This window comes from Marmota marmota, unplaced genomic scaffold (assembly GCF_001458135.2).
Source record: "Marmota marmota marmota unplaced genomic scaffold, marMar, whole genome shotgun sequence".
NCBI classification, from domain to species: domain Eukaryota; kingdom Metazoa; phylum Chordata; class Mammalia; order Rodentia; family Sciuridae; genus Marmota; species Marmota marmota.
Genome location: NW_025999898.1, coordinates 555,826 through 572,765, shown reverse-complemented (window position 1 = coordinate 572,765; position 16,940 = coordinate 555,826). Strand labels below are relative to the sequence as shown.

The 16,940-nt window shown below is 36.7% G+C and overlaps 1 protein-coding gene across 1 annotated transcript in view; it reads right to left on the bottom strand.

The window, feature by feature from the left end:
- Hormad2 (HORMA domain containing 2) overlaps nucleotides 1-16,094 on the bottom strand; it is a 71,659-nt gene extending 55,565 nt beyond the window's left edge. The window contains exons 1-5 of the mRNA XM_015504863.2: nucleotides 15,897-16,094; nucleotides 11,500-11,601; nucleotides 9,456-9,605; nucleotides 2,661-2,724; nucleotides 2,132-2,168 (exon numbers count right to left, since the gene is read on the bottom strand). Of these exons, the coding sequence (XP_015360349.1) occupies nucleotides 2,132-2,168; nucleotides 2,661-2,724; nucleotides 9,456-9,605; nucleotides 11,500-11,563 (315 nt within the window). The 5' untranslated portion in view covers nucleotides 11,564-11,601; nucleotides 15,897-16,094. The remainder of the gene's footprint in view (nucleotides 1-2,131; nucleotides 2,169-2,660; nucleotides 2,725-9,455; nucleotides 9,606-11,499; nucleotides 11,602-15,896) is intronic.
- Between the last annotated feature and the right edge of the window lie 846 nt (nucleotides 16,095-16,940).

Below are 16,940 nucleotides of genomic sequence, written 5' to 3'. Positions count from 1 at the left end.
ATATATATATATATATATATATATATATATATCATATTTTTAAATAAAAATATCAAACTGATATGAAAAAATCAATATTTGAAGTCCAATATGGCACAGGTATTGACCAATCAGAAGGGATGCTGACTTAGTCTAGAGCTGGCCTTGTAGACACAACTTTTGGACTAGAGGTGTTAATCCTTAGTTGCTAGATTTGAGAAAAGTCTAGAGAGAAAAAAAAAAAAACGGTGGAGCAACAGGAAGGAAGTTGGTGAAGGTTCACCTGGGGCCTCAGAAAAGCAGTGATTTATCATCAATTCAGAAGTACAACCAACATTTTCTCAGCAGGTAGAGCTGGGCTAGTATGTAACCATTGATCATTATCCCTGCATATAAGTAGTGCTCATCTTCTACTGTGGTCTATGAGCTTTTGCCCTCACCTGTTTTATATTTGTATCCCTAGGTCCCCAAGGCCAGAGTTGAATAAGTCATAAATAATAATTTCAGTGAAGAGAGGAAATATATGAATGTACTAAATAATCCAATGGAAGGCTCTTCCCACCCATGAAGGCTTAGTCACATAAAATTTCTTAAAGAAATCAGAATTCTGGCTGGGGATGTGGCTCAAGTGGTAGCGCGCTCGCCTGGAATGCGTGAGGCCCGGGTTCTATCCTCAGCACCACATACAAACAAATATGTTGTGTCTGCCGATAACTAAAAAATAAATATTAAAAAAAAATCAGAATTGAGGAGTAAAAAGAAGACATAGATGGGAAGAAGGAGGGAAAACTGTGGTAGAAATTTAATTTATATGCACCTTGTCTCTTCAACTAAGACCAGTGCCTCCATTTTTTCACACTTTTCATAGCTCTCTAGGGAAGCATGAAAGATCAAATACACTTAAATTTGAGTTGTGTTTTTATTCTTTCTTATTTTTATAAAATGGGCTTTGGCAGCACATTCTTTATTGTCCAGAACAATAGTAAAACTAGTGATTGCTATGAAGTTTATAAAGTTTTTATAACCCAGTGTTCCTTGGCACAGTTCCTTGCTCTGGGTATCATTGTGACATTGCTATATCATGACTGAAAATGATGGAAACAGTTTCATCAAAATATTATTCACAAAGATATATATTTAATTATATTTAAATACCACATGACCCTTAAGCCATGTTGAACTGTAACCTTAATTCATGCAAGTAACTGAATGGTAAGAGGAACAGTATTACCTATTTGCCTTGCAGCAACTCAGCAATTAAGTAGTTTCCTACTTCATATTCAATAGGGGTATATTTCACATAACATATGAAATTGTGGTAATTTTGGAGGGTTATTAAAACAAATATGAAAAATCCTAGAAACAAAAACTTTATAGCTAACTTACTAATATTTGGAGAACTGGTTAAAATTAAATGATAGTTTTCTAAACATACTTTTTAAATACATCTTTATAATTATTTTTAGTTTCTGGATTTTCTAAACAAATTTCTCTGGCTGATATTTTTAACTTTATTGAGAAATCTTATAAGTATAAATATTATATTTTTAAATCTTCAAATTTGAATTTAGGCTAAATAAAAGGAACTTATCAAATAATAAATACTTCCATGTTTTTTTCTTTGAATGTTTGCATTTTTTATATAAAATACAATGTCTTTTATTCAGTTGTGTTTTTAAAAAAAATTCTAGGCAAAACAGTAGTTAATTCAGAGAACAGGTTACATACATGAATTGAACACAGTTACCAAAATAACTAAGAATAAAAATCAATTATTCAAGTCATATTTTTCCTTTCATATCTGCAAATGAATCACCGCTATTTTGAATATGTTCAATGTGCTAATATCAGATTCTTGCCTCCCCTATCCCACATCCTGTGGATATCTTCCAGTGACTTCAGAGGAAATTCTGTGGTCAAAAAGATACGCATATGAAAAATAAAAAAATGAGGGTTTCACTTCTAATTGTCATAAAGGAGACCTCAATGAGACTACAAAGACATAAAGTAAAAGGAAACTGGTTTGTGAATGCAAATGTAGGTGCTGATACACTGTTAAACACAACAAAATAAAATATAAGATAAAAATCTAAACTTTTTTAAGAGATAAAAGATGAGTGTGACCCTGGTAAAGATTTAAAAACATTCTTACATATCTCTTCTCCAAAGCATCAAAACAACCTTGAATCCTGTCAAGAAATAAACGTTTGATGTCAATTTGGACCACATGAAAAAAAAAGTCCAAAATATTGCCAAGTACAGAAGTAGTTTACGCTTTTCCTGCTTTTAAATATATTGAATTGATAACCATTTAACCATTTTACCTTTCCCATTTAATTATTTTTAAATCTCCCAACATCTTTTAAATGCTTTTAGAACTTTAAGCAATTCTAAGGCAGTGGAACATCTTTTTTTTTCTCTCATAATGTTTATTACACTGAGGTACAAATGATAATAAACAAATCTTGATGTTTTTCTTTATACAAGTTTATTTTCTTTTGAAAACAAATCAGTATCTTAAAATAATCTTAAAGTATTATTGAAGAATTGCTACAAAATTCTAGAATTTTTTTTAAAGAAAGAAATGGTTTTAAGGAAATCATCATACTAAATCAAATCTTATGGGCAATTTCGGCTATTATAAAAATTTGTTCAACTTTTTTGAAATTTCAGTTACTTACCATTTGATAATATGCAGTGACCCAGGACATTTTTTGTCTTCTCGAAGAATTTTTAAACTGAGATCTATAAAAATAGAAACAGTCTATTTTCATCTGCTGAGTACAGTACTGAGAATGTCCATGCTAGGGTTTTTCCATTATTTTAGTTATATAACTTATTTAGTTTTATGGCCTATAAAACATTTTGAATCTCTAAATATCACTTTAAAAATAAATCCTATGTTGATAATTATATTAGTCCCAATTTGATGACAGTTTAGCAGCCTTTCATGTTTATAACACAGAACAACTGGACTGCAAAATTGATTTGTTACTCTTTACTTCTTTTCAATTTTAAGTAATCATAGTATTGAGACTAACTCCATTGACTAATTTAAAACATACACCTCAATCTAATTTCTCTCCATCTCACTGAATAAAAAATGAAAAAAAAATTGCATGGATTTTTCTCAAGGTTCTTTTCTTCCCTAAATACTTGGGTTTCAGATGGAAATAATGTTTGGTAATAAAGCCAAGTGTTTAGGGAAGAAAAGAAACATCATATTAAAAGTGTTTTGATTAAGATCAGTCAAAAGTCAATCACTGATTTGTTATAATTTTGTATGAGTCAATTACCTTTTCATATTGTTTTCCTACCCTAAAATAGACATCATCTCTTCTTCAATTGAAGGATATGAAAATCATTCCAGGTTGGCATAACATTTAAAGATTATTAGAAAGAAAACGACATAGGAGAATTGAGCATTTTAATAATGTGGGTTACTTTAAGTACAAATGGTGAGAAGGAGACAAAACTTCTACTATAACTGTCAAAGGAATGGTTTTAACCCCATGTCTAGGATAGTGACTGACATACAATAAGTGCTTAATTACCTAAAACATGTCCTTCACAATTCTATATTATAAATACAAAGAGAAACTGTAATGAGATGCTATATATAAACATATTCACTACTACAGATTTATATACCATAATTTTTTAAAAAGTCATATAATACAAATTAAGTTATCATGATCACAATATCATGCTGATATTGTTTATAGTACACATGCATTTCATTGATGCTTATATAGAGAATTAAATACTACTTAAAAATTAAATTGGAATGAGGCTAAGTTATGCCATTAAATATGAATGTGAGAGAGTTAAATTTAGATTTTGAAAAAATAACATCTTAACAAGGAAACTTGTGGCTCTATTAATTTTCCAAATGACAGTTCCCATTTTAATAACAAATCAAAAAGAAAAGACTTGGACATAAAAGAGAAGTTAGCATACCAGACAGCAGAGACTAAGAAGTAAATGAATGGAGAGACACTAGAGGCTCCAGGAAGAGAAGGTGAGCTATTGGTTACCTGAGGCTGGCCCTGAGTATGAAGGCTTTGTAGGCAAAACGAGACCTAGTTGGGTCCTGAAAAAAAGGTAGGATTTGAACAAGTGGCAAGAAAGAGGAATACAATTAGTTCAGGCAAGGAAGCAAGAATGCTGTGACACATCTGGGACACAGGTATCAGGTTGAAATCGTGATGCTGAGAGTTCAAGCAGGGTATAATGGGAATAAAAAGGGGGAAGGACATAGAAACCAAGATGTAGCAAATCTAGAATGCTACATAAAAAAAATTGTATTTAATCCTTAAAGAAACAGGAAATTCCTGAAACTTGGATAGGGAAGTTTTCTTCTATTATTAAATGCTTGAGTTAAAAAACATCTACAGCTCTAGGACCACCAGAAGTATCTTATATGTGTAGTAAAGTAGTAGTCCTCAAATCTGATGAAGTTCTTTAAAAATTTTTATTTTTTAAAAATTTTAGCCAGGCTCAGTGGTGCACGCCTGTAATTCCAGCAGCTTGGGAGGCTCAGGCAGGAGGATCGCGAGTTCAAAGCCAGCCTCAGCAAAAGTGAGGTGCTAAGCAACTCATTGAGACCTTGTCTCTAAATAAAATACAAAATAGGGCTGAGGATGTAGCTCAGTGGTGAAATGCCCCTAAGTTCAATCCCTGGTACCCCACTTTCCAAAAAAAGATTTAAAAAATTTTACATATGATATATATATGATAGTTACACAGAGTATAACTTATTCTAATTAGGATCCCATTCTTGCATTCTTGTGGTTGTGTATGATGTCGAGTTTCACTGGTCGTGTACTCATATATAACAGGAAAGTTATGTCTGATTCATTCTACTCTCTTTCCTATTTCCATCCCCCACCCTTTCCTTCATTTCCCTTTGTGTAATCTAATGCTTCTATTCTTCCCTCCTCCCGCTCCTTATTATGTGTTAGCATTCACATATCAGAGGGAACATTTGGCCTTTGGTTTTCTAGGATTGGCTTATTTCACTTCGCATGATAGTAACCAGTTCCATCCGTTTACCAGTAAATGCCACAATTTCATTTTTCTTTATGGCTGAGTAATATTCTACATTCTCTTTATCTATCCATCTGTTGAAGGGCATTTAGGTTGGTTCAATAGCTTAGATACTGTGAACTGAGTTACTATAAACATTGATGTGGCTGTTACTATAATATGCTGATTTTAAGTCCTTTGGGTATATGCTGAGGATAACTGGGTCAATTGGTGGTTCCATTCCAAGTTTCCTGAGGAATCTTCATACTGTTTTCCATAGTGGTTACAGCAGTTTGCAGTCCCACTAGCAATTTCCTCGCCAACATTTACTGTTACTTGTATTCTTGATAATTGCCATTCTGACTGGGGTGAGATGGAATCTCAGTGTAGTTTTGATTCGCATTTCATTAATTGCTAGAGATGTTGAATATTTTTTTATATATTTGTTGACCATTCATATTTTTTCTTCTGAGAAGTGCCTATTCGATGCCTATTCTGTGAAGTGCCTATTCAGTGCCTATTTAGTGCCCATTCATTGGTTGGGTTATTTGTTTTTTGGGTGTTAAGTTTTTTGAATTCTTTATATATCCAGGAGATTAATGCTCTGAGGTGCAGGTGGAAAAGATTTTCTCCCATTATGTAGGCTTTCTCTTTATATTCTTGCTTGTTTCCCTTGCTGCAAAGAAGCTTTTTAGTTGGATACCATTCCATTTATTGATACTTGATTTTACTTCTTGTGCTCTAGGAGTCTTACTGAGGAAGTCTGTTCCTAAGACAACATAATGGAGATGCAGGCCTACATTTTCTTCTGGTAGCCATAGGGTCTCTGGTCTAATGCTTACTTAGGTCCTTGATCTACTTTGAATTGAGTTTTGTGTAGGGTGAAAGATAGGAGATAAATTTCATTTACTGTATATGGATTTCCAGTTTTCTCAGCACCATTTATTGAAGAGGCTATCTTTTCTCCAATGTATGTTTTTGGTGCCTTATCTAGTATAAGATAACTGTATTTGTGTGGGTTTGTCTCTGTGTCTTCTGTTCTATTGGTCTTTGTGTCTATTTTTATGCCGATATTTTGCTGTTTTTGTTACTGTAGTTCTGTACTATAAAATCTGGTATTGTGATGCCTCCTGCTTCACTTTTCTCACTAAAGATTAGTTTGACCATTCTGGGCCTCTTATTTTGCCAAATGTATTTCATGACTGCTTTTTCTAGTTCTGTGAAGAACATCATTGGAGTTTTAATAGGAATTGTATCAAATCTGTATGGTATTAATTCTGCCTATCCAAGAACATGGGAGGTCTTTGCATCTTCTAAGACCTTTTTCAATTTCTTTCTTGCATTGTAGAGATCTTTCACCTCTATTGTTAGATTGATTCCCACTATTTTTTTTTGAGGCTATTGTGAATGGGATAGTTTTCCTAATTTCTCTTTCAGCTGATTCATCACTGGTGTATAGGAACACAATTGATTTATGGGTGTTATCTTGTTACTTTGCTGAATTTATTTATGAATTCTAAAAGCTTTTTGGTGCAGTGTTTTTGGTCTTCTAAATATAGAATATCGTTGGCAAACTGGAGTAGTTTGAGGTCTTCTTTTCCTATTCATATCTTTTTAATTTTTTTTGCCTAATTGCTCTGGCTAGGGTTGATGAAGGTTTTTTAAAAATAAATGACAGCAGAATGCATTACGATTCTTATTGCACACATATACCACAATTTTTCATATCTCTGGTTGTATATAAAGTATGTTGACACCAATTTGTGTCTTCATATGTACTTTGGATAATGATGTCTATCACATTCCACCATCCTTGCTAACCCCCTTTCCCTCCCACCCCTCTGCCCTATCTAGAATCATCAGTTCTTCCCATGTTCCCCTTCCCTACCCCATTATGAGTCAGCCTCCTTATATCAGAGAAAATATTCGGCATTTGTTTTTTTTGGGGATTGGCTAATTTCGCTTAGCATTATCTTCTTCAATGCCATCCATTTACCTGCAAATGCCATGATTTTACTCTCTTTTATTGCTGAGTAAAATTCCACTGTGTATTTATGCCACATTTTTTAAATTCATTCATCCATTGAGGGGCATCTAGGTTGGGTCCACATTTTAGCTATTGTGAATTATGCTGCTATAAACATTGATGTGGCTGTGTCCTTGTAGTATGCTGTTTTTAAGTCTTTTGGGTATAGATCAAGGAGAGGGATAGCTGGGTCAAATCTTGGTTCCATTCCCAGATGATAAAGTTATTTTTAAGACCAAGTCATACTTATAAGCTTCTATTACCAGCAAGCCTCAATATGATAAAATACAAATTTGGTTAGGTTCTGGGGATTCCAAAACTTGTGACAGAATATACTTTACCTGTTACAATTGTAGTGAGACTACACTAACATAGATGAAATTATTTTTAATACTTATGTGGCCTTAATAATAAATAGGCATTTATCTTCAGATTAAGGTCGAGAAAATTAGTTGGGTAGATCTACCCTCAATCCTTTTTTAGGCCTTGCACAGCATTTTAAAACTGAAAGGCTCTTTGAGTTAATCTAATAAAATGTACTCATGCCTCAGGTGCCAAAAAGAAACCTAGGAAATAAATTATTTGCCAGATCATAGAGCTAGCAAGTGACTGAGATCCTTTTACTATATAACACAATTCTACTGCTTAAGTTTTATAATTCTGTCACACAGAAGCAGAAACTACCCCTCAACAGGTCTTTAGATGAAAAAGAACTTCCCCAAAGCTTTTCTATATCCATAAAAATGATTTTAGAATGTACAAAAGACATTCTAGATGTAATTATGATGCATAAGAATGCAAAGTTTTAAAATTATGATGACAGCAAATCTTTTCCTGGCACAAATAACACTTGTTTGGAAAAGGTGTGTGTGTAGTGGGGGAATGCAAGTGGGTGATTTTCCTATTTTATTAAAAATAAAAGGAAGACAACTCTACAGTTTTTTTCTTTTTCTTCCAGCTCCCAGTGTGTAATGTTAAATATTAGCCCTAGACAGGCATATATACATATATACAGACCTAGTCTCTAAAACTGCTTGGCAAATTCAAAATCAACTGCATTGTCTTACTGTCCACTTCCTGTCCTTCCCCTTCCCTGTCTATAACTATTTATAAAAGACTCAGAAGTAAAAAGAGGTCAGGAGGTTTTTAAGTGGCTAGTGAGACCAGATAAAACGATGTCTTATGCAATAGAGACAACCACCAAAAAGTCCTCCTAGGACACAATCCATCAATTATGTGGAAAAACCCGAAGTTTCAACAGTGTACACTGAAGCACTTGGCTGACTGATTCCTCTCACCTTCCCCAAAAGTTTCCACTTCCATTTAACAGGGGACTTTGTGAAGCCCAAAGACCTTCCAATGGATAGTTTCTAGCTGACTGGCAAAAGCTTTAGCTTCTCCCAACTGTTACTTGGACCCCATCCCCTTCCCTAAGAAAACAGAGAGACCATAAGCGCAGATTAACAAAAGTGAGAAGGAAACTGGGCTTGGACCTGCCACTGCTCATCACTGGGGAGTCACTCCAGGGAGAGTTTTTTATACCTCCCTTCTTTGCTGCTTGCAGCTGCCACCCCTTTCCTTCCCACCAAAGGTTCTGAAAGTCTCAAAAGGGGTGCCCAACTTAAAGAAAGACTTAAAGATACTCCTACAACCCCTGTAGTTCTGGGTTCCCTCTCGTCTAGCCAGAACAAACTACCTTGCCTATTCTGTCCTCTGCCATCTATCTTCATAGTGAATAAACTACTCAACAAAACACACATACCCACCTAAATCCCTAACCCTGTAATATTACTAGCAAATCAACAAAACAAAATATAAGTAATCCTCATCATTACACAGATGAGATTGGTTGTTGCTGTCCTTGTACAACTGGTTAAGGAAAAGGAAATTATTCTACAATTTCTGAGAAATCCAAATTCTGTCTCTAATAAAATCAGAATAGAATGGGGCAAAGGGTTATAGATGAGGATCAAGAGAGAAGAATGGAGAAAAGTATTTACAGAAAATAGAGAGGAAGGAGTGTCCATAAGAAAAACCTTCATTGTCACTTCTTGGCAGCCCTCTTGGCACTGGACTTGGCTTTGGGCTTCACTGGTTTGGCCTTCTTGGGTTTGGATGCTTTGATGGGCTTGGCTTTGATAATCTTTTTTTTTTTTTTTCTTGGGTGTGGCAGCCAGCTTCCTCTTGGCCTTCTTGACTGGGGGTGCTTTGGGCTTCTTGCTGGGGCTTCGGAGGCAGCCTTCTTGGCATAGCCACCTTCTTGATTTCTTTTTTGATCTTTTTGGAGGCCACTGACCTCTTGGGCTTTCCACTCTTGGCCAAACAGAAGGACCCTGAGGCACCATCCTTTTGGTTTGATTGAGGACATTGGTGGTCACCAGATGCTTGATGGACAACTAGATCTGGGAGTTGGTGTTCTTACCCATCTTATAGAGACTCTTGTTATATTTCCAGATAGATTTTCCCAAGGAGCCAGTGCTGTTCTTCTCAGCCTGGATGGCAGCCATGATCATTTCTGAATACATGGGGTGGACTGTGGATTTCTTGGAGGCTTTCACCCACGTGGGTTTGGCTGTAGGACATGGAGTTCTCAGTCATGGTGACCCACCTGGTCCTGCTGTTGAAGGCACCTTCCAAAGGACTAGCCCTTGTGGAAGGCTGAATAAAGCCTGACTTGGGATCTGCTCTTGGTCCCCTGACCATCAGGCCAATCCGGAGTCTGGCTATCGGGGATGAGGGTGAGGGATCACTTCTTCTTCTTGCCCAGCCAGCTCCTCATGGCTTGCTCGCACCCGTGTGCACTTGGGTCCGGCATCTGGCTCCAGCTGTGGCTTAGGCCTGAGTTTGGGTTTGGGTTTGGACTCCTGCTCCTGCTCTGCCTCCACTTCTACTTCCCTTTTCTCAGCTCTGCACCTCAAGAATGCCTCTTGTTTGGTATACTACACAGAGAGTGGTAATGAATTACCATTTCATTCTTTTTGTCAAAGCATAGTACATACAGTTGTTAAAAGTTATATAAAACATCATTAATTTTGCATGAAACATGTATTGAGGTATGTGTTTGTGTGTAAAATTTTTGAAAAAATTGCTTTTTGTATCTATAGATCTTGATGAATTAAGGTTCTTTTAAGTAATTGGGTAGTAGCTGGCATAGCATGCATGTATTAACTTATTGAAAACAATCCAAAATGTAGAGGCAATACTTGAATAACATATTTATAAAACTGAATAATTTGAAACTATGAAGATATTTTACACTAAATGTGCAATTTAAAAGTAATAATAATAATAATTTGTAATGAAGATCAATGGTTGGTAAAGCCCCCTACAGTTTGTTACGATAGGGATTTTTTTCCCTCTGCTCAGCTGGTATAATACTTCAGGATTGTTATTGGTAGTTTTATAAATGTCTAATATATTATATATTTCATATCAATATATGAAATATATTTCTTCCACACTTAGGTAAATATGGGTATATCAACTTACTGTCTATAAATCTTATTATCCTAAACAGATAATAAACTTTTGGAAGATAAAATTTTAGTTTTGTCTGTTTGCTTGATTTTGGTGTTCTCTTAGAAAATAAAACACTATTACATATATTTTATAATATTGAATCTCAATGAATGATGTATTAATAAAGGTTTTAATCCAGCAAGGTTGCCTGGTCTTGGCATGCATTCTATTATGGTTTGGATCTAAAATGTCCCCCCAAAGTCCCATATGCAAAGGACTTGGTTGCCAGCCTATGGTGCCATTTGGAGGTGGTGGAATCTTTAGGAGGGGGGCCTAGTAGGAAGAAATTAGGTCACTGGGTGTATGCCCTTGAAAGGAATATTGGGATCCTGGCCCTTTTTTCTCTTTTTCCTTGCTTCCCAGCCACTGAAATGAGCAGCTTTACTCTACCACATGCTTCAAGCCATGATGTTCTGCCTTGCCAAAGGTCTTGAATCAATGGAGCCAACCAACTATGCACTGAAACCTCTGAAACCATGAGTCATAATAAATTCTTCCCTCTTTTTAAATTGATTATCTTAAGTATTTTGTCACAGCAATGGAATGCTGACCAACACACTCCCCTAGGCTCCTAACATCTGCATTTCTCTCAGTGCTTTACCCTCTAGTTCCTCTAATTACATCACCATGTGCAGCACAAATTTCCTAATTGCTTCAGGAGATGAATGTCTAACAAAGAACCAGTCTCTTAAAATGCCTTTTAGTTCTGATTTCTTTTACTCTAGAAGACAGAAATATTTCAACATGAAATAAGCACCCAGTCAATAACTTTGTGATCTATTTTAATTTCCCAAATATCCCAAATCCATTAGACAATTAAAATGTAGACATATTCTCCAAGAATATTATGTGCCAATGATAAGTGGTAAAATTGTTTCAATAAAAAGCAAAGATTAACATCTTGATTCTGAAGTGACACAATAAATGGTCATTGATTTTCTTTTAACTTCCAACAAATACCTTAGATGCCTTGTGAATTCTGATGGAATGAGAGAGTTGAGCAGTAGCCATTTGTAAAAATGTTTCAGGATTCTTTCAATAATTAAAATCTGTTGAAAAAAATTAATTAGAGATCTTGTCTATCATAGTATTTTCTATTTTATTCTTCCTAAAGGTAGAACTGAAAGATAAATGAAAAACTAAAATCAAGGACAGTTAAGTATAAACTATTTCTTAGATTGTTCAGTTAGAGAGAAGCTGACCAAGCTTAATTTTGAAAACATAAAGGAAGAATGAATACTACAATAGTGCTATCAGGCCTTATCCAAACTATAAAATAAATTTGAATCCTTATTGAGAATTTTCCAAAGAATTACATAAGTTATAGTTGAATATAATCTTTGGAAAAATAAGTTTTTAATTTTTTTCTTGGTTTTAGTTGGACACAATACCTTTATTTTATTTATTTATTTTTGTGTGGTTCTGAGGATTGAACCCAGCACCTTGCACGTGCTAGGTGAGTGCTCTACTGCTGAGCTACAACCCCAGCCCCAGCAAATAAGTTTAATAAACATTTATTTTCCACTACTCATTTTCTATAAATTTAGCATAAAGTCACTGGATTAATTTTTTAAGCTACCCAATTAAAATCATATGATGATTTATTCATTCACAAACACATATTGAGGAGAAAAATAAGTTATAAACCACCTAGAGAGTCAATAAAATATTTTGCTCATCCTTGTTATTTCCCTTAGAGTTTAATACAGCTCTGTATATAGCAGGGGCTGAAAAACATTTCTTGAATTAACTTCAGATGTAATTTATTTGCAAATTCCAAATTCAAAAGATAATGTGTATACTTCATATCCATTACAATGACTACTCAAAAAGATGGAAAAGAGTGTTAGTGAAAATGTGAAGAAATTAAAAACTGTATGCGTTGCTGGTGGGAATGTAAAATCGTCCATCCTTGTGGGAAACAGTATGGCAGTTCCTCAAAAATTTAAACAGAATAACCTTAATAACCAGCAATCCAATTTCCAGGAAGATAGCAAAAAAAAAAAAAAAGTTGAAAATGAAGGTTCAGATTCTTGTAGACTAATGTTCATAGCAGCATTTCAAAATATTCAAAAGGTAAAAACAACACAAATGCCTATGAATAAATAAATCAATATTGGGAGCAGTGGCATGCACCAATAGTCCTAGCTATTGAAAAGGCTGAGGTAGTGAGGTAGGAGGGCTATTTAAGCCCAGGAACACATAACAAGAACCTATTGCAAAGAAAGAAGGAAGAAAGGAAGGAAGGAAGGGAGGGAGGAAGAAAAGAAGGAAGGAAAAGAAAGGCAGATGAATAAACAAAATGTGGTATACATCAGGGAATATATGTTTAGAAAGGATTGAAATTCTGATACATGCTACAATATAAAGAACCACAAAAACATGCAGAGTGAAAAATTCTAGACACAAGACAAATATGTTATAATTTTATAGATTATGTACCAACAGTTGGTAAATTCATGGAAAATATAATAAAGGTTATCAGGGGCTGGGGGGATTAAAAAGGGGAGTAAATGGATAGGGTTTTTTTTTGGGGGGTGACGAATAGTTTTGGAAATGGATAGTGGTGATGGCTGCACAACATAGTGAATGTAGTTAGTGCCACTAAATTGTACACCTGAGAATGGGTGAGGTGATGAGTTTTATGTTAAATATAGTTTACCATAATAAAAAAGCTAAGGTTTAGAATATCTGGTTTTCACCTCTTTTGCTTCATGAACATAAAACAAAAGCAAATCTTCCCTTTTCTTTCCAGAAGCCTTATTTAATTTCATTTGGAGCTTATTTTCATGGTTTTATGGAGTTCTAAAAGATTTGTGAAATAACTCATCTGAAGAAATTTCATTTTGGAGCACCCAGGATAGGCTGTGACCTATTGTATTATCAATTGACACAAGATTCTGGAAGATTTTTGCCAAAAAGTTGAAGATTACTGCCACAAGGTGGTGATAGAGATTATAAATAAGTAACATTAAATTTCTCTCTTCAGAGCAGCAGTAGGGAATACTGTATTACAATATTTTATATGAGGCAGTAAACCACCCAATAGTCTTTTAGTCTTTAAGCTTCCACAGTACCATTTATTGACTTCAGAGTATAACCTCAAATCTTACTTAACAGATCGGTTGCCTCCCTTAAATTTCAAGAATTAAAATGAGGAGAGGGTAAAAGTAGCAATAAGAATTTCTATCTAATTCTAGCCCATTAAACCATTATCCCCCACTGGGTGGTAGTTATTAGATTTAGAGACAATAAGAGGAACAATGATTTTTAAATAGCTTTCTATATTGGTGGGGTTCTTTTTATTTCTCTATGATCATAAGCTATTCTAATGGCCTATCGAGAGAAACAAGCCCTGAAAATAGCATCAGCCAACTAAAATATAATGCATTACTACACCTATATTTTACAATGTATAAATGGCCTATATTAAACTCATATTAAAGACATGCAGGGCATTTGCTTTTCAGAAAGGATTCAAATTAGGCTTTTTTAGTATTTGGTAATTTCCTAAGGAATCAATATTTATAAGATGAATAAAATTAAAATTTATACACACAAATATATGTATGCTGAGAAAAATAACCAGCATAATAACACAGTAGAAAGAGGCATTGGAGTTAAGGAACCTGAATTCAAATTCTGACTCAACTACCTATCAGTCATGTGACTCTAGACAAATTACTTAATGTCTCTGGGCTTTAAAATCCTTTTTTTTTTTTTTTGTAAAATGGAGGCAATTGCACCTACTTTCCAGGCTTGTTCAGTGTTCTATCTGAGCATGTGTTTATCTGGAGAGGTATCACAGCACCTTATTTAAGGACATGAACTCTAGATGAAGGATAGCTTCACTCAAATGCAGCATAAGTGAGTTGAAAAGATTAATGAAGTTGGAAGACAACATAGAATCCTTTACTACCAATCCAACCTCTTCATTTTAAAGAAGAGGAAAGTCAATTTAGTGGAGGAAGGATAGTTTTTTCAACAAATATTGCTAGAATTAAAATGATATACAGAGGGTGGGGGAGGGAGAGAAAGGGAAAAAGAGAAAGAAAAGAACCTCAACCTAAAATTCAACAATATACAAATATTAATTAAAAATGAATTATGGATTTAAATGTAAAACATATAACCATAATGAAAAAGAAAGTGAAGTTCAGCAAGGAGACTTGGTTTACCAAAGTTCACCCAGTGATTTAGACCTGTCATTTAGAGCTTGCTTCAATAAATTATTATTCACTGGTTCAACACATTCCATTTGCCCCTAATAATTCTGCTACTCCATGCTCGTTCAGAGTAAAAGATTTCCACTGCATTAACTGGGTATTTGTTGATACTCTTTTGATCTTGCATAACTTTTTCATACTACTTCAATGGTTCATGCAACATTCACCAGGCAACTGCGATGTGCCAGGCATCATCCTGCAGGATTACAAACTCTAAGACGTTTCCCATCTCAAGGGAATTAGAGTCAATGGGGGCAAAATGGGAGTATCATCCTAACGAGTTTGTTTTTTTTTTTTTTTCCCCCTCAAACAAGGTTTAAAACCCCAACTAGGGGGCAACAACCAAGCTTTTCCTTCCTTTTCATCAGGTGAGCACAGCTAGGCCATTGGCTAATCTTGAGGGTTTTTTTTTTTTTTTAATTTCAAATTTTTAACTTCTAATTGATTTTTTAAAGATAAATGACAGCGGAATGCATTCCAATTCTTATTACACATATAGAGCACAATTTTTCATATCTCTGGTTGTATATAAAGTATGTTCACACCTGACGACACTGGCTGCCTTGTCCTATTAGGACGACTGTAGTCCACGGAGATTAAAGGCAAATTCTCCATAAAGTGAAAGAGGAACCCAGGTCATTCCCCGGGGACTGGTGGCCACCTCTCTCATATCTTGGTCTGCACCAGGCATCGGTTCCAGGCCGAACACGTCAATGGCTGGAGAAAGCCTGACCAGGTGAAGGAAAACCCCCAAAGCTCCCAAAGCGCCTCCTTCTAGTACACAGCCGGCGGCTGCCTCGCGGCAAATTAATGGCTGCGTTTCCTCGCCCAGACCCATCCCTCCGGCTCCTCAAAAGTATGAATTTTAAAGTTACTGGACGGTGGGGATGCGGGTGTTCCCACCCCATTTGTATTTCCTTCTCCGTCTCCTTTTTTAAATGGATGAAAATTTTCCTCATCAAAAGTCGGGGGAGGGGCTGGGGTTGTGGCTCAGAGGTAGATCGCTCGCCTACCATACGTGAGGCCCTGGGTTCGATCCTCAGCACCACTTGAAAATAAAGACATTGTGCACACCTATAAGTAAAAAATAAACATAAAAAAAAGTCGGGGGAAGTTACCTACAGCCTCCCCTGGGCCGCTTCCTCAGCCCCGGCGTTTCTGCTTCTCCTCGGAAAATGTTTGACTCTGCGAAATACTTTAAAATCAAACAGAGGCTCAAACAAGAAGAAAAGAAAAACGTTTTTAACACGAAGAACACAGGACTAACAACGCCCAAGCGTCCTTTCTCAAGAGACCTGGGCTCTGAACAGCTCTCACCTTAGCGGGTCAACGCCTCCCTCTCACCCGCACTCAACGGCTCAAACAAGCCCTCTCAGGCTCATGAATAATCAGCAAAGGCTTCCTGGGCGGGGTCAGATATTTCCTCATGAATAATGCATTTTTCCTCCACCGACCGCGGGAGGCGTAGCACAGCCAAATGAATATGCAAAGCAGGGGCGTGTGGCAGCTAATGCTCGCCGGCTGGAAGGCGGGGCCCCCCTCGGCTCACAGCTGAGTTCCGGCGCCGGCTCTAAGTGCCGCTCTCCCGCAGCTAGAGCCACTTATCTCCTCACTTCCTAGGGCTCGCGCCGCGCTCCGGGGTTAGAGGGACCGGCACGGAGCTCGTGCTGCCTTGGGAGCTGGGGGCGCGGCCAGGGACCCGCACCGAGTTCTCGGGGCCTCGGGAAGCTTGCGGGCGGACCTGGTCTGTCTGGGCAACCGGTAGAATGAGAACGGCCTGTTCGGGGGCTCCTACAGGCGGTGCCTGCCCGCCGAGGTGAGGCGGCCGGGCTGGGTGGGGGTGAGGTCCCGGGGGACTTTGGGGCCCATAGACGGGCCGCTGCGAGGCGGGGTCCCAGAGAGGTCCCAGGCCAACGCAGGGCTGAGGGAGCCCGGGCCGGATAGATCTTGGAGGGGTCTGGCGTTGAACAGAAGGACGGGTTAGGGATCCAAAGGGCAAAGTTCCTCAGTTTTCCAGGGCATCTCCCACCTCTTTCCTGCTAGTGACTTACTAGGTATTTTCAACTTTAGTGTGTAATTATGCAAACTAAAAAGTCTACATGGATTCTCCTTATCCAGTCCTGAGCTCAGTCCCTTCCTCAGAGGTAACCCTTGGCAGCCGC